Here is a 23704-nt window from a genome sequence, read left to right as displayed (position 1 = left end):
GGAAATTAGTAGAAATTGGCAGAAAACAACTTAGAAAAATATTCACTAAATCGAACTGCATTTTATGTATCGGTTGCTAAACTTTGAGTCCCTTCCCCTTGAAAAACGGTACTTTGGTATAATTTTTTTTTCGAGAAAATTACCTCAATCTATTGTAATCGTGTCAATTCAGTCCTAAACTTTTTTTTTTTGGCCGACGTGGCGCCGCCGACGTTGATGTGGTAATTTTTTAAATAAATTTTGAATTATTTTTAATAACTTCTTTTCAATCTTTTTTTTCTTTTCTTTTTTTAGGGTTTGGGCCGGCAGCCGTACTGGCCACCGAGGGCCCCCTGGGGAAGGGCTCTCGACCCTAAGTCGTAGTTTCGTGAAATAAGGAACACACATTAATCAAGTGAGTACAACTTGTTAAGGGAGGAGAATATGCTTTTCTTAGCCAGCCACGTGTTCGTGTTCCTCCTCTTCGGTCGGTAACACTTCGCGTGCTGTGATTGGTTAGGATGCGGACGTGGTGCTCCGAGATCACCTATAAACAAATAATAATAATAAAAAACATCTCGGAGCATCATAGGATGTCCAGTGGGCCCACAAAAAGTAGTGGGACAGTTCGGCGGCACGAGTACCATGCATTTGGAATTGTTTTGCACCATCCGTGCCGGGGGTCGAAAGTGGGTGGGAAACAGTTGGGCTTCTAGAAGGTCCTTTTGAGTATGAAGCCCAGAATTGCCTCGGGCCCAACCGGCTGCCCGAGTCAACGGCTCACCAACTCCCGATGGTAGGAATGTTCACTCATTCATTAAAAAGAAAGCATGTTTATTTATCCTTTGACGATAACTAAGTGCACCATGCATAATCTTCATCGGACAATCAACAAATTCGCACAATTGTGTTGCTTTTTTTTATTATTATTATTATTATCCTCCACGTGAGTTGCTCACGTCGTGGGTGTGTCGGAATTCAACGGAATTGACCGCGATTTGAAAACCGATGTTCAAGGAATAATGAGTCGTTCGTGTGATATGAACCGGTCGAAATGATGCCATTCGTCGTTCGCGATCCTGTCATTAGTTTTCGCCGAAAATCGCCGACGTAGCGGTCCCGTCATTGCCATCCATCCTACGTGGCACACTGTCACGTCGGTGATTTCCTTCGAAAAATTGGCCGGAACGATTATATTGAAATTTTGAGTTGAAGTTTATGACTAAATTGATAAAACTAGAAAGTTTAGGACGGAATTGCATTCGGACAATAAGTTTATGATTTGTGACAATTTCCTGCCGTGTCAAAATATTGCAGACATATACAATGAATGATAAATTAGCATGGCTCAACAAAATTCATTATACTATTAAAGGTGGGGTGGACTCCAGTACCATTGTCTTGCATGCTTCACCACGAAGTATATCTGAGAGCTGATAGTCATTATGTCATAAACAATATTCATTGATAACGATATCTGATATCAAGTGATCACAATCTATGAACATAGTACTCATTAACGATTGTATAGATTGACTAAACATTGTAATCTAGAAAAACAAATCTACTCGGTCCGAGTTCGCTGGATCGAAAATGATCCGACTCTCTCTCTCTAGAAAGCCACCCTCGAAGTTCATGAAAATCACCGGAGCGCCCTCGAGAGGGAGTCGACTATCGGCACAGTTTCAAACTCTTTTCTCAGTCCATGTAGCAAAGCTCTTTAATTCGGAATGACGTGCCGTCGGGCCCTCATTTCGTCCACTTTCCCGGCAGCCTTGGTCTCGAGTCACGCCCCTAGGGTCCGGGAGTCCCGCCCCGAGGCTCCTTCCCGGAGGCCAGGACCCGGTTATTCTCAAGTCGAGATATCATAAAGAACGCCTTACGTGTGCGGATCTTCAGTCGAAACAACTCTCCTATACACAAGCAATTCATTTTTTTGTCAACAAAGGATGTTGAAGGATCGAGAACTACACGACCACGTGAAAGTGAATCCGACATGGAAAAAGAAACCAGCATCAAAGCAAGATCAGTTCGACAATACTCGGTCGAATCTCTAGAGTCGTGTCTAGAAGTCAGATCATCTCGGTCATTGGCGTTCTTGTCCAAAAGAGGGAGTTGGTGAACGTTAGCTGTAACCCAGGTTTACACAAAAACGCTCACCTCATACTAACGACGACGTTTCGGTCTTTGCTTCTGCTACTGAAAGTGAGGATATGTATAGAGACCCGCACAGATGTTCGTCATCTATCTTTGGTTAGGTAAGGACTTTGTCACGATTCATTTGATTGTACTTCACCATAGATTAGCATAGGTCATATAGTGCATGCATTTACTTTTCTTTTTGTTTTTTTTTTTTGGACTAGAAAGCGATTTGTCAATGATTATTATGTTTCCTTATTCCAGAAGGAAGGTGTGGAGTGTTTTTGAAGTTAGGAATATGATTGAATGATTTTTCTTCAAGTACGTCCACTTATTGACAATTTCTCCAATCTTGGCATGCCATGAACTTTAAAAACTTGGGTTTTAGTTCAATGGTTTTGCAATGCGTTATCGTTCTTGACCCACAACGCCAATGGTATTGGAAAATCGGATTCAAATGTCTAAAACTGTTAGATAAGTGGCTTGATATTCGGATATGGAAAAAAAAAAATACATACATGCTCATGCGAGGGCTTGCATTGACCAAGACAAAAAGGGAGGCGAATTAGGGATCTGAACAGATTGGCTCGAATCTTCCGGCTCCTATGCCATATTAGAAACCTCGATCCGAAAGGCTAAGTTATTAAATGAACACGTGGTTTACCATTTAAATATTATAAAGAATTGGTATTCTGCCAAATGGGTTTTACTTTTTCTTCTAACTAGGGGTGGCAATCGTGATAACGGGTCGTGTCCGTTAAGGTAACATTAAAAGATAGGTCAACCCACATACGACACAATAAAGCTTATCATGTCGATTTATGTGACACGAACGCGATCTGAAAATTAACAAGTTGACAAATTACAACCCCGTGTTGCACAATGAAATAATGGGTAGATTAGTCGATGTGATTGCATGACCCGCCGCGACGTGAAATCAACCTGCCAATGCGAACCTAACACGAAATATCCTTGTTTTTTTTTTCATAAGATACATTTCTAATTTCGTAATAATCCGACACCAAAATATCATCAAATCAAATTTAAAAAAAATGTCGCTAATAATTAAGGAGGTATCATCTATTTAAGATCATAACCGTGAATGACATGAAAAGAACGGTTTTTTTACCTAATCGTGTCGAAGCTGGCCATACACATGTCGTGCTAACACCAACCCATGCGAATGCTTTGACACGAAGCTGACTCGGGCATGATTAACCTCAACTCAAATCCATTAATTTCTTATCGTGTTCTAATCGTGTTGTCGTGTCGTGTTGGGAATCGTCACCCTACTTCTTAAAAAAAAAAAAAAACACTATAGTTTGTTGTAATTATCGTGCCTTTCCCCGAGGCCGACCTAATTTGTACCGAAGGCAGGCCCGCCTGCGTTGCTTGAACCCGCAAGCTAATTGACTGAAATTAGGCCCGGATAAAATGGCCCACCATATTATTGCCAGGGTTTCTCAATTTGCAAAGAGGAAAGATTTGTTTGGATTGTTTTGAAGCACGAAAGATTGCCAAACAAGAACGGTAAAAGTGCATTGACTTTTGTACCATGTTCACTTGAGAGTTACAATATTTTTTTTTTACCAACTTAAATGCCACATCGGTGTAAGATCGATTATTTAAATGTCGTTTCCGGCAAATCGACATAAGTTGATCTTTTACTTAATTTTTCATCCGACGTGGAATTTTATATATAAACAAAAGTTCCACTTGGATTTTTGTTATTATCTTCTTTTTATTTCTATTTCTATTTCTATTTTCCTTTTTCTCCTTCGTTTTATATTTTCATGTTCCTTGCCGGCCGCGAAGGCCCTAGGCAAGGGCTTCGCGGTGCCTCCAACCACGGGCGAGGCGAGGCCCTTTACGCCCTCGCTAGCGACCGATGAAGAAAAAAAAAAAAAAAAAATAATAAATAATAAAATTACAAGAAATATTGTTTACCAAACAAAATATAAAAAGTGACATACTTTTGCCTTGCCACAATCATCTTCATTCTCAATAGCCGATTCACTCTCGCCCAATGCACTTAAAAGGATTGTTCATCATCAATATCATTGTCACAGCGTTTTTCCACCGCCTTGGCCTCTTCCTCTCGTAGCTTGGAACCAAAGCTTCTGAAGAAACTTCTCAGTTTCTTCGAGTAACTGCTTAATGCGATCTGATTTCGTGTACTGTTTGAAAAATGTCGAAATTCCATGTCGAAAGGACAAAAATAAGTGATAGGAAGAATGACTGAATGAACGCCATCTGAATGAATCAGAATCGCACCTGTGCCATGCTCAGGTACCCTTCATTCGTTCTCTCTTAATCTTGAACACAGTCGTCGAGTTCGACTCGTTCTCTCAAGTTCGGGAATCAATCAAGTCATAATAAGCAGTTAGAGCACCTAAAGAAGATTTGCCACTAATCTCCAACAGATTTCCAGCTGCTGAAGCCAGGTAGTTTCTCTCAGTTTGGCCAAATTATTCAGTCTATCAAGTGGATTTGCCAGATGAGGAACTTTGGAGGGCTCATTAGACGATTGTGCCAACTTCTTTGGAAGCAACTAGCTCTGGCTGCTGATGTCCATCCATAGAGCCGCCCGTCATTTGCTCATTCACTTACGAAGATGCAAAGGGATTAAAACTGGAATGTTCGATCGGAAAGGTGCGTACCTTCTTTCTGCTGCATATTTCCAAGAGCTATGTCAAGGTGCAAAGGCTTTGGAGCAAAACTATTCCTGTACAGGCAAACAAGCAAACAAGCATTGGTTCCAAAAATACATGTCAGTGTCAGTGGGCGGTTTCAATCCTAACACCAGTGAAAAGACTGGGAAAACCTAAAGAGGAGCACCTTAGCAAGCTTGACAAGGTACCTTCAAACAGATCCCACAGAGTATGAACACAATATGTCACATGAAGAGACTTCTCGCACTGTCTCAGGAGAGAGGTTCTTTCATTTGCTGTAGCTCGAAGAATTGACGATAGAGTTGAATGCGATAGATCAAACCAGGAGCCAATGACTACATCAAGCCATATTAGTCACCTCGACATCGTTGATATTACAAACACCTCTATGTATAACAATTCAAGAAGTGCTCGAGTAATTGAAACATTGCTCTTAAATTGAATTAAGACTTAAGAGATTACAGTTTGGTGGCTTAGGTCCCAATATTTAGATTTTCATTTTCTCATCATCTTAGAGGCTCACTCTTAAATTTACGTATTTGCAGCAAAGCATATCTGGAGCGAAATTCAGATCTTCCATTTAGATCTTCAACAGAACTTCAGGCACCATAAAACCATTTAGTGGATTTCGAATCCATGGACCTTAGACCTCAATGAAAGACCAAATCTCAGAAACACAACGGAATTAGAGGTTGGAAGGAAGTGTTCTGTATAAGTTTATTACCAAACGGAATAGTAGCCCCTTCATAAGATATCCTCGCACATTCAAACTTCAAGCACAACTAAAAAACCTGAATGTTCCTTCCTTCTTGCATGGTCTAGAACACGTGACTTCCCTCTATCATGTTCCGAGAGATTTCCAGAGCCGAGAGCAGTTGAGACGCCCGTCCCTTTGAGCAGAGGATATGAACTGAGAGGCACTTTTGTTCATGCTCTGTTCAATCTCGGTAGAAGTTGCATCAGGGAGGACTTCCACGCTTCTTTCACAATGCGTCTTATGAGCAAAAACCATGACCCCCATGTGAAGAACCACCCGCCTGCATTTGATCTTCCAGCCTGGATCTTGAAACTGGTTTCACAGTACCAGGTAAAGATGAGGTTGATCCATCAATAGCCATCACAAAGGGAAACAATTATTAAGCTCCCCAGTGGGTCATTTGATTCTTGGCATTTAATTCAGCACCTATCGAGTCTCCTCTTTTTCTCTTAGTATCAAGCTTCTACCCTCTGGCTGCCTTCCCCAATTTGCTTGATCACGCCTTGCTTGCGAAGCCAGTGGATCTTGGGACAAAACCAAATTCATCAAACTCTCTTCTGTTTGTTGCTAGAGAAGTGGCTACTGGCCTGTGGTTCGCAGATGGCATGGTTTCTACCGCTCGTTTGATTTTCTTTTCGAGCAAACCTTTTCTCCTCACTGAAGTGATTAACCTTTGGGGACATCCTGTTACAATCATTTGATTTCCGGTTGAATTTATCTTACGTCAATATGTCACAGGTCATGCTACCAAAAGACATTCTCACCAATGATGGGGGAACAATGTAAGAGCTGCATCTTTCAGCAACTGTTTCTGCTCAATTTAACATGGAGAGTTAAACCTGTGAACTCACGATGGAGCACATATGGGAATGACAAAAGCAGCAGAGAAGCAACAGAATCTGAAAGCAATTTCCAACATATAGCATCGTTTGAGTTAACATCTTATGACGCCATAGACAGCTCTGCACCACAATCACAATTACTTGCCTGAAACCAGAAAGTCAAAAGAGATGTGAAATAAATGCTTAGCATACTATAGCTAAGGCTCATATCTTTACCACCAGGAGACATATTGGCAGCATGAGACACCATTTGGCCCCACCAAAAAGGAAAAGTACGAGACACCACATAATTTTTGCAGCTGAAGTATCCTATACAGCAGCAGAAGTTGTTCTGGTCATTGCTCAAAATTTAGTTCCAACTTATTCAGGAAAAGAAGGCAAAAAAGTCCCAATCAAAGAGATCCAGATTCTAAACAAGATTTGTTTCCCTTTCTTATCTTAAGCTGCAAAAAGTACAAGTCTAATGACCTTCCACCATAAATGAAATGTGGTGCATACAGTGAGAGGACAGAGGTCGAAGTCAGCCCCCTTACTCTGGGGAAAAGCTTAGACAGAAAGAAATGAAACAAAAGCCCATTTCATCAAGTGCTCACTTCCCAACAGTAAAAATACTTGATGACCTGAGCCTACTGATACTCTGTAGAAAAGTAAAACTAACTTGATGGCTTGAGCCTTCCAAGGTTCTGTCACGGCATATAATGGCTACTTTGTGGCAAGAGCAAACGTTTTAGACATCTGTATTCTGTGCACATATTAGAACACATTTCAGCATGAGGTTTGAGTTTGAACAACATGGCCATATCCATGCCCTGAACCATAGCCGGTACGGCAATGTCATAAGGACAATCCAAGATTTATAAACAACAGGTTGTACAACTAATCTTACTAAAACTACATAGAAATATAACCTAACTAGACTCCGGTGACGACTCTCCCGGATTGGACACTAGGTCCGCAAGCTCGACCTCCATAGGCGCCGGTGCCTCAGCATGCACCTCAGCTGGCGCTGCCGCGGGAGACTAATAGCAATGCCTCCACCTGTATAAGGAAGTACATGCCTCCAAGGAATGCAATGAAGGCTAGTATGACGGCGACTACCGCCTTAATATGACCCTTACCATGGCCGTGGTAAGGCGGGACGCGCACCTCAGTCTGAATGTCTCCCATGGATGATAGTGTCTGTCGAACTACTAGTAGAGCTCCCTCAAACTAGCCCACCAAATACTTTTCCTTTTTCCGACCAACCTCAAAATGTTCCTAGTCGTACTCCGGCGGAGGAAGAAGTTGCACAAATATATGCACTCTATAGACATAGAGCTTCTATCTCTTACATGCACTGGACAGATTATGCTTTGATGATTTGAGACGAAAATGCCCTTGGCCAAGCGACAGAAAATTGCACGAAAAATGCACATGTTATTTTTTTTTTTTACATTTGGAATTCGTTTATTTTAAGTGTATCCAACTGAAATTGATGAACTTATGAAAAAGAAAAATATAAGTGACCAATCTATAAGCTCTAATTTAATAGTAAGGTTTCAATAGGGGATAAGAAGTTACGGTCTCATGTTTTAATTTAGGTATCATCAAGATTGAATGAAAATGTAATTTTGAGAATACAACACTTGATTCTGTCAAGATTGAATGAAGTTACAGTCTCATGTCTTACTAGATCTTCTCTCTCACACACGCCAAATAGATTAAACTTTGGTGATTTGGGATGAAAATGCCCCTAATCAAGGCAGAGAAAATTGCACGTAAAATGCACGTGCAATTTTCCATTTATTTTTTTTTTGTTTGGAGAATATTCACTAATTATTGTTTTTTACTTAAATAATTCATGTCCAATTCGACTGGATTGGAAGACTCGCTTGAAGATCATTGGTGGAGTCGCTCAGGGGCTTCAGTACTTACACGAGGCTTCTCATGCCAAAATCATCCACACGGACCTCAAGGCTATCTTGCTGGATGATGACATGAACCCGATATCGGACTTTGGGCTGGCGAGGATCTTCTCGTCTGTTTTGGGGTGATGTGATGCCTATCACCGGCATATTGTTCCCATTGCCGTTCTTCCTTCTTATAAGCATAAGGCAGTTCATTCTTCCCAAGCTGTTTAAGCACGATCACCTTTAGGAGTTCAATGCCGGCGAGTACAAGGAAATCACTGCAACCCCATACCGCTGCCGAAACCTCTCATTCAATGTGTACTTAGACGCAAGACCGTCTGATTCTGTTAATGAGGAGAGCAAAGAAGACTTCCATGATGCCGAGATATTGGACGAGATGACAACAAGCAGAGGAGAGTTGTAGCTCAGAACTGTGAGCTTCAAAGAAGAGATGCTCTTTCCTGTGAGGAACCAAAACTTCAACTCTGAATCCATCATCAGTTTTTTCAGTTCTATTGCACTCACACTGGCGTTTGGTTCTGTAGGTTCACTCGGAAGATGCCTCCCGAGCCTGACACTTTGATGAATTTCCGGAAATTGCCGATTAGCATAGTTCGAGTTCCTCTGTTATGCAAAAGGTGATTTTCGCCGGTCAAAAAGCACGAAGGCTTTGGGACAGTTCTACAGACTGCAACGGAATAACCTAAGTAAAACATCTGAGCTGCATTTGTGACTGTAATAACATTCTGTCGCGCCATGTCAGAACAATTCGTTTGGTGTTCTATTTGAAGTGTCTGCTCTTAGATCCTTCGACTTCATTATAAGGACAAAGATGGATAAGATAATGAACAGGCGAAAAGGGAAGAGGACAGGTCGGCAAAAACATCATGTATCAATGAAGTCCTTATTTGTATTAAGTTACAAATGACGATGAAGAAGTTTCGCTGAGTTTATCCATAGTACAATCATCCAACCACAAATTCAAACTTCACCCAGGGAGCTGATTCCAACAGTTCTGCTCCACTCCATGGCATTTAACTCTGAAACTGTGAAGCTTGTAAGCCATCTATCTTCACTGAAGTCCTTAATTTTCTTTCTGCTCCCTCCATATATACTCTCCCCTGGCCGGGCCTCAACGACCCTTGCCCGATCTCTTCATACATGATGAGAAATAGCTAATCTCTTCATACCCGATTTCTCAGCATGATACGGCATTAAGTCGCCCTAACTAGAAACTCGGCTACTCAACTCTGTACTATCATCAGGCACTCACTCTCGGTGAAACTACATCCAGGAGAGGAGAAGAATGGAGGCAACAAAGTGAAAACAAACCCCTAGAATATCTTTCCGGAGGGATCTCCGCTTCTGACCCCCTCCCTGTATAGCACAAGTTAAAGCAGAGAAATGACCCGGCACATGGGGATTAATCAATTGCGCCTGCTGTTCTGCTTCTTTGCTGCAAAGGAAGCACCATCATTGAGCGTGTCCTGCGCATCGGTTTCCATCCCGAGCTTCGAGAGGGCAAGAGCCTGCCGATAGAAGGTAGCGGGCCACTCGGGCAAGCACACCTGAGCCTGCATTGCATCTCTCGGAGCAAGCTCTGGTTGGCCAATCATCAAATACGAGAGTGCTCGCCTCACGAAACCAGTACCAGAAGGGACCGACACCGTCTTTCAATCAAAGTGAACTAGCTTAGTGCAGGCAGTTATAAGAAATATTGGAGGGCGACGAAATAACAGAGAAATTCATCAGTCAAGCATTTCCTAACATGACAACATTTTGTCGTAAAGCTGTCTGGTCAATGTATAAAGCACATGGGAACCAGTCGCAACTGTCAAAGATGTAAAAAGCACCTTCAAACAAACTAGGACTAAGAATAATTAACTAGAGGTTATTGCATGAAATCATAGCCAAGTCGAAATTATGCTCGCGTCAAAGTTGCTATGTTAGAAGTAGTACCTTTGAGTAGTACTCAATCGCATTCTTGAAATCTTTGTCCCTAAAAGCAATATCCCCAAACTTCGTTGTATTCCACATGTCTTGTACTTGCTGCGTCCATTCTTGGAACAAAAGCTTCACGAGAATCACAGATAAAACAATCACAAGCCAAGTAACGCCAGAAAAGAAAAGTGTAAATATGAGAGCTTTATCTAGAACCCCAGATAGACAGGTCCTAAGCAAAAGCCATGACATATCGGGGATTTTGCAGAGACACCAATGTTGTCATGACCCAACACAAGGATTGGACCCAGGAGGAAGTGACAAGTTTTGAAGTTACTATCTAGAATCTCTCAAGGAGATACCGAGGCAATTCAATCCAAGACTATTGGATACTCGGAACACGCAACGAACAATTATCAGCTCAAAGCTAGTTCACCATAGTTGGCTAGATCAGCATTCCAGTAGTGGATAATCACCGTGATTTGATATAAGTTCTGTGTGCTAATTGGTTGTATGTCAGTCTGGCATGACAAAATGCTACGGCTCTTACTCACCTCATTTTCTGCACCTTCTTCATCCTTATAACCTGTCTTAAGCAGGATGCCGTGTACAGCCGTAAGGTCCATCCTAGCGCATGCCTTCCCTAGCGGCGATAGCATTGTTGGAAGCACTCCGGGAGTTTTAGCGATACCCATAAGAACATGCGAAGCCAACTGGTGGTGAATGCACATATTAGCGAAAGAAGAGAGCCGTCCGCGAACATAATCAAGAACCATTTCACAAAAAATCTACAGCTCAATTAGTGGGAAGCCACCAAAAGGGCGCTTGAGATTCTGCACCTCTTTTCTGCTTCTGCAGAGGCGCAACTGATGATAGGAGGAACTCGATTGTCAGGCCTATCTCTGGCCTCATACTGAAGACATATTGAGGCTAGCTCAACCAATTCAGCTGCATCTTCATTTGACGTATTGACCTTCGAAGGATGAATCCATTAGCAATAAAGAACTTTTACCGCTTATCAAATCCAGTGCCTAGGGTCACAAAAACATAACCGATGGCGTGAAGTCTAAAGCGAATTTTAGCAAATGTAGAGAAAAAATGTATGTGGCAGTGCAGCTTCGATTCCTTAAGCACAAATATGAAGTATTTGCATCATACATCATTCCTTTCGTGCAATATTCTCAGCCTTGTCGTCTGGATTTAACTCATTGGACTACCCGAATTCAGGAGAACCCTTGATCTGTCTCTCCTCCATAATTAGGGTGACTTCCAGTCAACTCGGACGAAATTAGATTTCGGATAGCAAAAATAATTGGAGCGAAACAATCGAGGATGATGCCCATGACTTCTCGGAAGCCTAAGGAAGACGGAATGTCTGGTGACGAAAATTGAATACAGCTTAAGTATGGAATCCAAAGTCCTTACATGGCTTGGAGGGATATGCATGCCACTCAAAAGATCCAGCAATACAGTCCCATAACTATAAATCACACTCTCGGGGATGACCCTTCCTGAAAATTGAAGCAACGAGTTTCAGAAAGCAGACAAAGAGGACAACAAAAAAAATCAAATGGCTTTGTCATTCCTCTTGTTCTTCTAACAACTAGGATTTTTGGGGGCAAGTCAGTTGATATGTTAACGATACTTGTTAGCGGATAAGATAATTTATCATACAGAGATAAACAGTTCGACTGATTAGACACCTTCGATAACACAGATTATATAGGAAGGGTAACTATGTTATGACGTACAGAATTTCCATTTATTGACTATATCACAAAAGAAATCATCTTTCAAATTAATCAGCAAAGGACTGCAATCGAACTTAATTATTTCTACCCACTTCATCCTTGTCATCTTCCATCAAGTACTTGTAGGGCCTGCGTGGCGACGATTCTTGCCCGAAAATGTGATTTCAATTAGAATCGATTTTTTCTAATTCTATTTCCTGGATGAGTTTTAGAGAATTAGAGTGTGTTTGCTAACTGCAAAAAATATTTAGTTTAGGTCAAGGAAAAGTGATGAGAGAACTAAATGGGAAAAGTGAGAGATATGAGACTTCATACCGTTTTGTGTTTCGAAAAAGTGATTTTTTTTTTTTTAATCAACGTTTTTTTATTTTTATTTTTGTTCCAAAACTGTTCTCAAGAATAGAATCAGAATCAGAATTATTTACGTTACCAAACATGTTTCTCATTATTTTTTTATTCTCGAGAACATAATCAAAGAATTAAAATTGTTGCCATGCAGGCCCATAGAAGTCTGCAGCCTATTTCCCTTGAGAATGCTCTGCATCTAGACATATAGATCCATGCAAACCTCATCACCTTCTGTGGCCAACAGACCTTTTAACAATGCAAAGTATGAGACAGAACTGCCTACATAAGAGAAAGCCACACGGATCCAGGGAAAAGTCCCAAAAAAATCCTAAACCTATTGCATTGGTACCAATTCAGTCCTATACCTTTCAATTAGACTAATTTAGTCCTAAATCTTTTTGTATTGGTATCGATTTAGTCCATCCGGCCAATTTTGGCCTGAAATCGCTGACATGGATGTTGACGGTGCCATCTAGGAGAATTTCCGCTGACGTGGATATTTTTAAATAATATTTATTTAACAAAATTATTTTTTCCTTTTTTTGTCCTGTACTTTTGCCCCTTCCCTTTTGTTGGGAGCGCCGCCGTTCAGCTACAACCTCCGGCGACCTCCATAGCTACTGACCGCACGAGCCCAGATCAGTTCAATCCAGGGCGAGGCCTCCGCAACGCTCGGTCCAGCGTCGTCGACGATTTCTAGTGACGCGCAAGCTCCTGTGCTTGCCTTTCCCACCGCCGCACCTCTTCAGGCTTCACCGGCACACCACCAGTCCGCCCCTTACGTTCTCGCATCTTCACGGCTGGATTCTTTCACAGACGTTATAAGTTTTTAACCCAAACCAGATCTGGATTCTTTCAAAGACGATTTCTTTTGCAGGTTTTCTTTGGCGTTTCTAGTGAGCACGAGTGCACAACAGTCTTCGCAGTGATACTATGATACCACGGCTGAATCTCAGCCTTAACTTCGAAGATTTTCAAAGAAAATAAAAGCTCGAATTCGGGATCAAGAGATGAGACAAAAAAGAAGAGAAACAGAGACGGAGGTCAAGAGTGGTTGCAGAGAAAGAGAGAAGGAAAGGGGCAAAAGTTTAGGGGGGAAAAAGGAAAAAAAGTGGTTAAAAAGATATTTTTTATAAAAATTATTATTTAAAAATATTCATTTCAGCGGAAATTATCCTACGTGGCACTGTCGGAGTCCACTTTAGCGATTTCCGGTCAAAATTGGCCGGATGGACTGCATCGATACCAATGCAAGAAGGTTTACGACTAAATTGGTCCAATTGAAAGGTTTAAGACTGAATTGATACCAATGCAATAAGTTTAAAACTTTTTTAATACTTTTCCCCACGGATCCATATTTTGTACGAAGTTTGGGATACTCGATTTCCTCGTTATAAAACCAATTTCGACTGTAATAATTCAAAAAGAAAAATCCTAACAAACAAAAGCTTCGGGTTATTTTCGCTTATATTATCCGGCGTCCACATCGGATTTCGGGCGAGGTAGTGATCGATTTTTTAAATTTGTGACACTTAAGTGAGCGAAAAAGACAAATTATGCTTACTAAAGTTATGGCACTCATGCTGTTTTTATCCTGAGGAGATGTGATCGATGCTCGAGAGCGCAAAACCTACGGCCCCTGGCCGAGAGCCGAAGTTACGGAGAATATTGGAGCTCGGTTGGCGTTCTATAGCGGTGAGATTCTCGGAGAAGATGTTGAGGAAGCCGCCCCAGAGACGCGAGAAATGCAAATTGGCCTTCACATCATGCTTAATCTGCGACCCCGGGGATCGACGAATGCTCTTCGGCATGTCGACTCTGACCTCGAGCGTCGGGCTGTGGTGGCTGGCCCAATAGAGCCACCAAGCAGCCACGAGTCTTCTGAAAACGGAATCATCAGGGGCCGTCCAACATCCTCGACAGGCCCTTGTATGCTCTGTTTTGAGGAGACGAAGCACACCTGAGTGGCTAAATGTTACTCCTCCTGCTATTGAAAACCCACGGGAGCTAAAGTAGCTAGGGGTTTGGCATTGATACACAATAAAGGATTGACGAGGTTTTTGCAAAACTCGGAGCGCAGAATTAGGTTTCCATTAGCAGAAGACTGGGCTTTGCCGACAATCGGATCGGACCATAGCCCGATACTCTTTAAGATTAAGCATTATTTTGTGGAGTAATCCTAGGCTGGTATTTGACGAAACGAATTCCAATTCTATAACCAAATGAACGTGCGGAAAAACATACGAAACATCTTCAACGGAATCACAAACTTACATCACTGATCGGGATACTATCACGCAATGGAATGTACCCGTTATTCGCAGACTAAATGCCTCGGAAATGCCTTGTGAGAAATCGTTGTCCGTTCGAGTGCGAGAGAGTCTCGGAAGAGGTACTGTCCTTTGAGAGCGTTTTTGGAAGAGAATGGTGAACGTTGCGGAAACCGACGTACGTTCCTCTTTTTTTTAAAATTTGTTTAATGTGGTCTATGAACTTTAATTCAATATGCAACATTATTCTCGAACTTTTAAATTGTTCAATGTAATCTTGAAATTTTGATACATGTTCAATTTAGTTCTTGAACTAGATGAAAACCGTCGAATATTTTTATATAGTTCATATGATTCAGGATCTAAACTGAATATGTACAAAAAATTCAGGAACAACATTAAACATTGTAAAAATTCTAAGACTATATTATATATTATATCAAAGGTCATGAATCAGTTATGTCGTTATTCCTAGATCGAAATAACTTACTCTCCTCTCTATATGATGCTACAGATCTGACGGATGCTTTTCAATTTGCAAATGTGCCCGTGGTGAAGGCCTCATTCCAAAGATTTGCACCATCATCATCTTATCAAAACTCAATAAATAAAAATCCACATGAAGGGTACAATATGACCCCTCCAAAAAAATCCACATGAAGGGTCACAGAGGAGGCCGCGTGTCCATGATTGATAAAATACTTAATTAGATCACGGATCATCACAAAAAAGAGACACAAGTCAAGTTGTACAGGAAGTTCACTATTCAAATCAGGAAAGGATTTTCACACCTTTGTCTGGTTCTGGCTGTCTTCCTTGACTAAACAAGGAACTTCCATTAAATTAAGCAGAAACCCTAGAAAAAGAGTGGTTCCATTGATTCCAACACTTTCCATTTCGATAGTGGAACAGGTAAGATCCTGACATCGATGGAAGAGCAGCAACAGGAGCCAATGCGAGGCGGTGCCGGGGTGAAGGCGCATCGATCATGCACGCTCGTCAGTGTATCTAGCCTTTCTAAAATGGGTCAAGATTCGTATGTCAAAAGGGATTGAAAACCCAGAAAGTTTAGAAGGACATATTGGAAATTACAGATTGCTGTAATGGAGAGAAAGAGAGAGGATTGAATGATTGAGAGGAAGGAAGGTTGGTATGAAATTGATCATGGTCGGCTGCTCGCAACAAAACTGACGTGGCTAATGTCATTGTCCAAATAAGAATGCTGTTGGCATTTGTCATCGTATTATTCTAAAAATAACGAATATCATTTTGTAAACACTTGTCGATAAGAAAAGTAAGTTTCAATTTTCAAACCCCTCATTATGGACCTTTTGTAAGTTCATTAAATGTACTAGAATCTATTAAGTTCCTTGATTAATCACTTAATTCTGTGACATTCTTTTAACAAGTTCCTCATTGCCAATGGAGCTCACCCAAACTCTAGAAACAACAACAACAACAGTCTATTTGGTATTGTAGTACTTGATGCCAGATTATTATTGTGCAATATATCTAATTGCTTCTCTGACAGAAAACTCGAGCATTCTATGCGACAAATCGTAACTCACTAGTCAAAATCACCTGAATTCTCGAGTAAATTCATATAAACGGAGGAGGGAAAAATTTATCCTCTACTAATGTTTATATTTTAACAAGGATAAGATCGTTCAAATTTTTAGAATATTATAAGTCACGAGTCAAAATAACCATAATTTTCGGATTAATTCATATAGACGGAGAAGGGAAACATTTATCTTCTACGGTTGTACTTTAACAACGATAAGGTCGTCCAAATTCTAGAACATTGAATTTCACGAGCCAAAATAATCTTGATTCTCAGCATAATTAGTCTAAATGCAGAAGGAAAAATGTTTTCCTCGACTGATTTTTATGCCGAGTTCGTCCAAATTCTAGAATATGGCCATTCGAAAGATCTAAAAAAATCCAAGCCGTATGAATTTTCTCCATGTGGGAATTTCACGAGAAGCCTCGATTTTCTAACTGGCAGACACTTTTTCCAACTTTTTAGGCTGTGAACTTTGGACCGGCGAATGCATTGCAGCCTCGTTTCTCTCTGTCTCTCTCTATGTAGTAATCAAACCAGAGACAAAATGGCAAGAATTAAAAAGACCAAAACACGTTGTTTCCGTTCATGCAACGAGGTCGCCTTCGAAAGATCCAAGAGAAATATCTCCAGTCCAACTTTTGACTTTATTAGGGCAAAACTTCAGCACATAAAAGGAGAATAAAGAAAGCCCCCATGGCGGTAACAACCACCAGCAGTTCTCTTGGATTTCACTCTTCCCCAGATCTTCTCGATGCCCTTTCTCTTGTCTCTTTCTTGCTAATCTCAGCACCTTCCCCCAACCAACAAACACACCTTAACCTAACTCTCATCGAAAAAAGGAAAATAAAGTGAACAAAGTAAAAGAGGCCAGTGACATGGAATCTTTCACGCGATGTAGACGACCATGCACGTGTCGCGTCGGCGGAGGCTCATCCCGTGTGAATTACAATGTAAATCGAGCATGATCATTGTAACAAATTGTTAGTTATTAGCTCTTGCCCCCGTCCGAACCTACCGGTTAGGCTTAGAGCGAGATCGTGGCATTGGTGCGTGTGGTGGAACCCTTGATACAGTGAACTTGAGGTTAGGATTTTAGGGAGAGGTCCATCATGCGATGTCTAAATCCGTGGATGGAAAATTAGGGAACTTGGGTCATGTCAATGTCTAGGATCGTTTTTTGTTGAAAATATGTCTTTAATTTGACCGGGCGTCGTAATTTGAGTAGGTTTCTTAAACCAGCTATGCTATTTTGGATATTTATATACAAATACATGTACATTTTACTTGATGGCAAATAAGATGAGTATCAAATTTTCAATATGTGAGTGTTCCGAGTGAGTTCTCTATGAGAGATTGTAAGATAATACATGTGTATTTGCTTTGAGTTTAATCTAGATGTGAAAAACACTCATGTGAGCAATTATAACTCTGTGAACCTCCGAATATTAGTGGATTATTTACTACTTGCTCTTCCCGTGGAGTAGGTATTGACACTTGGACTAAACTATGTAAATTTTTGATATTCTTTAATGCATCTCATTTATTTCTCTGGTAATTTCGCATCGATGTAATTGCAAAATCTGGTTAGCTTCCGTGTTATATTACAAGAATTGGTATCAGAGCTAGGGTTAGGGTTTCCAAAATTAATTTAGGATTTTTGCTTGTCCGATCACCGTATAGAAATATTGTTGTTGCAATTATGTTTGGAGCAAGATTTGAGATTTGAGATTGAGAAGTTCAACGTGAGAAACAACTTTAGGTTGTGGAGCATTAAGATGTGTGCCATGCTAACAACCCAAGGTTTGGCAAAGGGATTGGATGGCAAGAGCAAAATTGTCAAAGATGATAAAAGAGGTCGATAAAGTAGAGTTGATGGAGAAGGCAAAAAAGCAATCTTGTTGAATCTATCATATAAGGTATTGATTGAAGTGGTTGAAAAGGAGGATGTCACAATGTTATGGGCAAAACTTGAGGCGCTTTATTTGATAGACAATTTGAACAATCACTTGTATATGCTAAAAAAGGGGGATAAGTACACCGTGAATACCATAACTTGTGTACGGCGTTCACTTTAGTGCCATAACTTTCAAAACGTCCACTTAAGTGCCATAACTTTCAAAAATCGTTCACTTGAGTGGTACATCAACTTTTCCGGCGTGTCACGTCGGCTTTCTAACACCCCATGTCGGCTTTCCGGCATGCCACGTCAGCTTTTCCGGCGTCCACGTCAACATGGCACTCAAGTGAACGATTTTTGAAAGTTATGGCACTCAAATAAACGCCGTACAAAAGTTATGACACTTCTAATGTACTTTTCCCCTAAAAAAGGTGTTCAAATTCCGGATGGTTGAAGGCACATCCATCAGAGCCCATTTATATAAGTTTAATAAACTCGTGATGGACTTAAAGAATGTCAAAGATGCCTTACATGATGAGAAACAAGGAATGTAAAAGCATCTCTACAGGATTCTTTTGAGCACTTTTCACTACTACGGGAGCACACTATGATTAACTTGGAAGAGGTAAATTTCGCATTGTTTTCTAATGAGTGGCAAAAGAAGTTATGAGAAGATAACTTAATGCAATATACAATGCAAGGTTTGGTTATTCGAGGTAGAAATGGGGGAGAAAGATTTGGATGGTGTTTAGAAATAGGTAGAGCTTTAGAGAAGGCCTAGAGATGTTTGGAGTATAATAGATGTGATAGTGTCCGTAGATTCGCTAGATTCCATAGAAGTTGACGGTTTTTCCGAAGTCACAATTAATGAAGCTTCGAGGTGAGTGAGGGTGGATGAGATAGAGCAACGGTTGTATCCATACATTGAAATATATAATTTGGGTGCGATAGAAATGGCTTTAGGTATGGAGATGCAGAGAGAGCCTATTGAAATGTTACGAGTGACTCAAATGAGTTGCACTAGAAAAGTGTAAAGATGCTTCAACATGCAGTTAAGAAATTCTGTAAGTACCTTGCATACTGCTTATTATAAATTGTCTAGTCTGTCATTGTGTACATAGATGGTGGTGTAGCACCTGTCCGATGCTTCACATGCTAGTATTATTGGTTGTCCGAGTTATTGTGCTTGATCTATCACATACAATTAAGATAATGTATAAGATTAATCTAGGTATACATATTGTGATATTGTAAAATGTATCGTCCTGATTTTATTGAGGAAGACAGACGTTAGGTATGTTTCGGAAGATGTAGTTCATGTAGTATGGTGGTAACTAGATTTGAGAACCGGGTCATGCAAGGATCTTGAAAGATAAATGATTATCGAGCAATTATGCCTTTGCTTCTGTTAGTAGTGTTGTGTTTTGGAAGATGTCATTAAGGGACATGGTGTTCTAATGACTTGGCAAGTGATGTTGGCTGCGACATCCAATTGATGTAATGTTCGGTAGAAGTCGACATCACTAGAGAATTAAGTTCATCGATGATCGCAATTTCTACGTCAGAATTAGCATGTCGGAAGAGGATTTGATTGTAAAGAAGCGTCTTGCGGTGGAGAATTCTACGAACTTGTGGACGGAGTTCTTTTCTCTAGACAAGCCTAAGCTCAATTGGGGTTTAATAGACTTATGTGATGGGTAAGCGCCCTTGGGCGTTGGAAAGTTAAGGGCCTATTTGGCTCAGAATTTCCAAAGGATTTTGGGGCTCTAAAGTCGCTTAGCCAAATGCAAATAGTGTTTGATTTATTTTTTTGCTTAACTTTGAGAAAATGCAATTGTATTTCTAAAGGCCCATAAAGGCCTTTAACCCAAAGTAGCTTCGGAGGTACTTTGAAAAGTTGCATTTCCGGAATGCAATTAATTTTTTTTCTTTTAACTTTGTCACCTCCACCTGCCGCCGCCCACCATCGCTAGTCGACCGTCGCCCTCCATCTCCCGACGATCGCCACTCGCCGCCCACCGCCCACCACCGCTGCCGGCCACCGCCGTCGTCCATCACTGCCACCGATCGACCGCCGGTCGCCACCCGCCGCTCACTACCGCCGCCCGTCGAATGCTGCTCACCACTACCGCCACCCGCCGCTCACCATGGCCGACCGACAACCGATGCCTATCGACCACCACCCGCCGCTCATCACCGCCGCCCGCCGTGGCTTGTCGACTGCTGCCCGTTGGCCGCTCACTACCATCGCCCGCCGCCGCCCACGCCCATCCTTCAATTGCCGTCACCCATCGATCACCACCCGTCGCCCGCTGTTGCTCGTCGACCGCTAACCGCCGCTCATTATCACCGCCCACCGCCACCCGTCAACTGTCGGCAATTGGCCGATGCAAGTAGTTTAAATTTTTTTTAAAAAATAGCAAAAATTCTTTTTTTTTAAAAAAGTAAAAATACTTTACAAAGTATATTTTTTCACCAAACGACATTTACGTCAAAATTACTTTTCAATGTGTTTTTAAAATACACTTTGCCATCCCATTTAGTCTAAAGATATTTGCATTTTCCCAAAGATATTTCCCCAAAGCTAAACTGAACAAGCCCTAATGTGGATATTGAGCACTATAACTTGGCATAAACATCAAGTCAAGTGGAGATTGTTGAAAATGGGTTTTACTTTATGCTCCGTTTGTTTCACGGAAAATATGACCTTCTCGGAGAATGTTTTCCGGGAAGTCATTTTCCAGGAAAGTGACTTCCTTTTCTGATGTTTGGCAAAAACTTGAAAAAGTTCTAGAAAATATTTTTCGCCGTTTGATAAGGAAAATTCGTCTTATTTTTTTCTTCAAAACAAACTCTGGCGCTCACTTCTTTTGAAGTCCCCTCTCTCTTAGCTCGCGTTTCTAGAGATAGAGAGAGAAACCCCGAAGGAGAGAGGCGTTGCGCAAAGAAAGCATGAGGCGACGGTGCTCGGAGCTACGGTGCCGCCCCGGCCCGCGATGCTATCGGCGTTCATCGGGAAGCGGGTGGTCCCCGTTGATTGCGCCGCGGAGGTCTCGCAAAGCCTCCTAGAGGCCACCCTCGGCGGCGACCCGGAATCGGCCGTCGAATGCCTTGCCGACCCACTCGTCGACGTCAACTACGTCGGGCGGTGAGCCTTAGGACCAGGAAGGCCGCTGTTGTCTGCGCGTCGAGTCCACCGCCGAGCTCCGGGTGGAGCAAAAGGAGTTCGGGACGGACGTCATGGCTCGCTTCCTCGCAATAGCTTTCCTTGCTTGAGGCCGAAGCCATCGAGCTACCTGGTCGTGGCCGACAACCAGCCGAGGGAGAAGAAGGAATACTAAAAAAAAAGATGAAAAAATAAAAAAATAAAGAAAGTAATTAAAAAATAAATTTTATCAGAAAAATAAAAAATAAAATTTTCGAATTTTAAAAAAATAAATAAAAAACGAAAAGAAAGCAAAAAAATAATTAAAAAGAAAAAATAGTTGAAAGAGAGGAGGAATGAAAAGTGTGGAAAATGTTTTCCTCTTCTCAAAATGAGGAAATCATTTTCCTTAGTTTTAGAAGGTTTTTTTTGTTGACCGGAAAATGTTTTCCGTTGACCGCTCATTTTCCGCCCCCCAAACACCGGAAATTGAGGAAAATATTTTCCGAAAAAATATTTTCCGTGAAACAAACGGAGCCTTAATATCATATACTGCAGGACAAACAAGAGGACTATCGGATTCTCTTTATGAGTTTTCTGAGGGAGTTTCTTGTAAGAGATTATAAGATAATAATATTTGTGGATTTGCTTTAGGATTGGTCTAAATATGGGAAGTACTCGAGGGATGAAACTATGATATTCTTTATTCTTCTTCGCTTAGTTTTTCGGTGATTTCGTGCTAATTTTATCGCAATACCTGTTTAGCTTTCTCATTATATCACGACAGTTTTTACACCGACGACTACAGCTGACTTGACGTTTGATCTGATTTTTTTTTAGTCGAACGTTTGATCTGATTTCACAAGGCACGAAATTGTCATTGATATGCCAACTCATCTGTGAATGACATGTGACTCGAACCTCAAACATTCCGTCCACATATCAACCTCAATATAAGTAAACCTCAGACCGGGACTCCTCTTCGCCACTCCGAGCTTTCCAACACAGAGACCCACCCGACGAGGAAGATGTTCCTGTTCTTGAAATACTTGTCAAGAACCGTCCACGAAGAGCTGCAGTTCGAGCATGAACGCAAACGCCTCGCATCCTCGATCAAGACAATCCCGAACGAGGATCGACACCAGATCGGAGAACCCCGCCGCGATAATAACGCGCAAGAGGCCTGCGTTTCCTTCACGGTGTGGAGGAAGTCGCTCCTGATCAACTGTAATGGCTTCACGGTGATCGACTCGCGCGGGGACATAGTCTACCGAGTCGACAGCTACGGCGGCGGTCGTCCACGGGAGGTCATTCTCATGGACGGCGCTGGCAAATCCGTCCTCACCCTCCGCCGTCTCAAGGTAGGTTAGGGTAGCGTAGTGGACATGTTTTCTCCATATGCTGATGATGTCCGCTAATATCGCAAGTGTATGGACTCAGCCATCTTCTCTCGGGACATGAAATGCAGAAACTACTCGCGAGGCTAGATGACTGGCTGGTCTATGAAGGCGAGGTAGGCGACGGCGGACCTTCTTACAAATCTGGCAAACTATCAAGAAAGAAGAAGCCTATTTGCTGCGTGAGGAAGCGGGTTGGCGTCTTTGGTGCTGCGTCCAATGCGATCGCGTATGTGTGCCACGCCGTGCCGGGTAAGGCACGAGAGTACGTGATCGAGGGGTCATACGCGAACCGGTCATGTAAAGTGCTGGAGGAGTCGTCGCGGGACGTGGTGGCAGAAATCAAGAGGAAAGAGGCCAATCTCGGCGGGGGATCGTTCGGGACGGAGGTGTTCGTGCTGGTCGTGCGGCCGGGGTTCAACTGCGGTTTCGCCATGGCTCTTGTTCTGCTGTTGGATCAAATGTTCTCCTAAGGAATGAGAATGAGAGAACAAGAGAGAAGTTGGCAATGGCCCTTTGCTTTGGCAACTGTGGATCAAAAATCAAGTCGAACGTGCTCAAAAACGAAGAGGAGAAGAAGCAGCAGCAGCAGTTAAAAAGAGAGATTACGGGAAAACGGAAATGGAGATGCGGGGTATCGATCCCCGTACCTCTCGCATGCTAAGCGAGCGCTCTACCATCTGAGCTACATCCCCATGTCGTGCACTGTTCCAAGATGCTGGTATTTAAATTCATTTACTGGTGTGATGATGACTTTTCAATGAAAGTTGTTTCGGAACTTCTTATGAGACTCTGTATCTGGTGTTGGTTCAACCGTGAAAGAGAGAAGCTTAAAAAATGTACCAAAAGAATGAGTGCAAGAATAGAATAGCAGAAAATGCATCCTTTCTCGGTTGATTTGACACATTTGTGACTTTTCTCCTAGGATTAGCTGGTCCACCCATCACAAGATTCGACCAAATTTTGCCAACGCAAGTGGGGGAATACTACTCACATGTTGCCCTAATTAAGCTGTAATTTAACTACTCGAAATCAGAAGATGGCACCGCCATTCTCTCTGTATCGTCATCATGTGGCGTTCCTCTAAGCACGTCCTTGACACTTTATAGT

The 23704-nt window shown here is 41.8% G+C and overlaps 1 protein-coding gene, 1 long non-coding RNA gene and 1 other non-coding gene across 3 annotated transcripts; 1 reads left to right on the top strand and 2 right to left on the bottom strand.

Annotated features, from left to right (window-relative positions):
* Nucleotides 1–10237: 10237 nt before the first annotated feature.
* On the bottom strand, nucleotides 10238–11177 carry LOC115746504. The gene is made up of 3 exons (XR_007197813.1): nucleotides 11059–11177; nucleotides 10774–10932; nucleotides 10238–10351 (listed from the first exon to the last, which is right to left on the bottom strand). It is a non-coding gene; the product is annotated as an uncharacterized LOC115746504 (long non-coding RNA).
* Nucleotides 11178–22172: 10995 nt separating this feature from the next.
* LOC115746528 (protein LURP-one-related 17) lies at nucleotides 22173–23321 on the top strand. The gene is made up of 2 exons (XM_048276060.1): nucleotides 22173–22558; nucleotides 22666–23321. Exons 1-2 carry the CDS (start codon nucleotides 22226–22228, stop codon nucleotides 23065–23067), a joined length of 735 nt encoding a protein of 244 aa, XP_048132017.1. The 5' UTR covers nucleotides 22173–22225; the 3' UTR covers nucleotides 23068–23321.
* On the bottom strand, nucleotides 23217–23289 carry TRNAA-AGC. The gene has a single exon. It is a non-coding gene; the product is annotated as a tRNA-Ala (tRNA).
* Nucleotides 23322–23704: the final 383 nt, after the last annotated feature.

This window comes from Rhodamnia argentea, chromosome 3 (assembly GCF_020921035.1).
Source record: "Rhodamnia argentea isolate NSW1041297 chromosome 3, ASM2092103v1, whole genome shotgun sequence".
NCBI classification, from domain to species: Eukaryota; Viridiplantae; Streptophyta; class Magnoliopsida; order Myrtales; family Myrtaceae; genus Rhodamnia; species Rhodamnia argentea.
This window is presented reverse-complemented; position numbering and strand designations above follow the sequence as displayed.

Coding starts and splice junctions, on each gene's coding strand:
- LOC115746528 (XM_048276060.1), top strand. CDS start 22,226: ATGTTCCTGTTCTTGAAATACTTGTCAAGAACCGTCCACGAAGAGCTG. Junction 22,559..22,665: donor TCACCCTCCGCCGTCTCAAG/GTAGGTTAGGGT, acceptor CATGAAATGCAG/AAACTACTCGCGAGGCTAGA.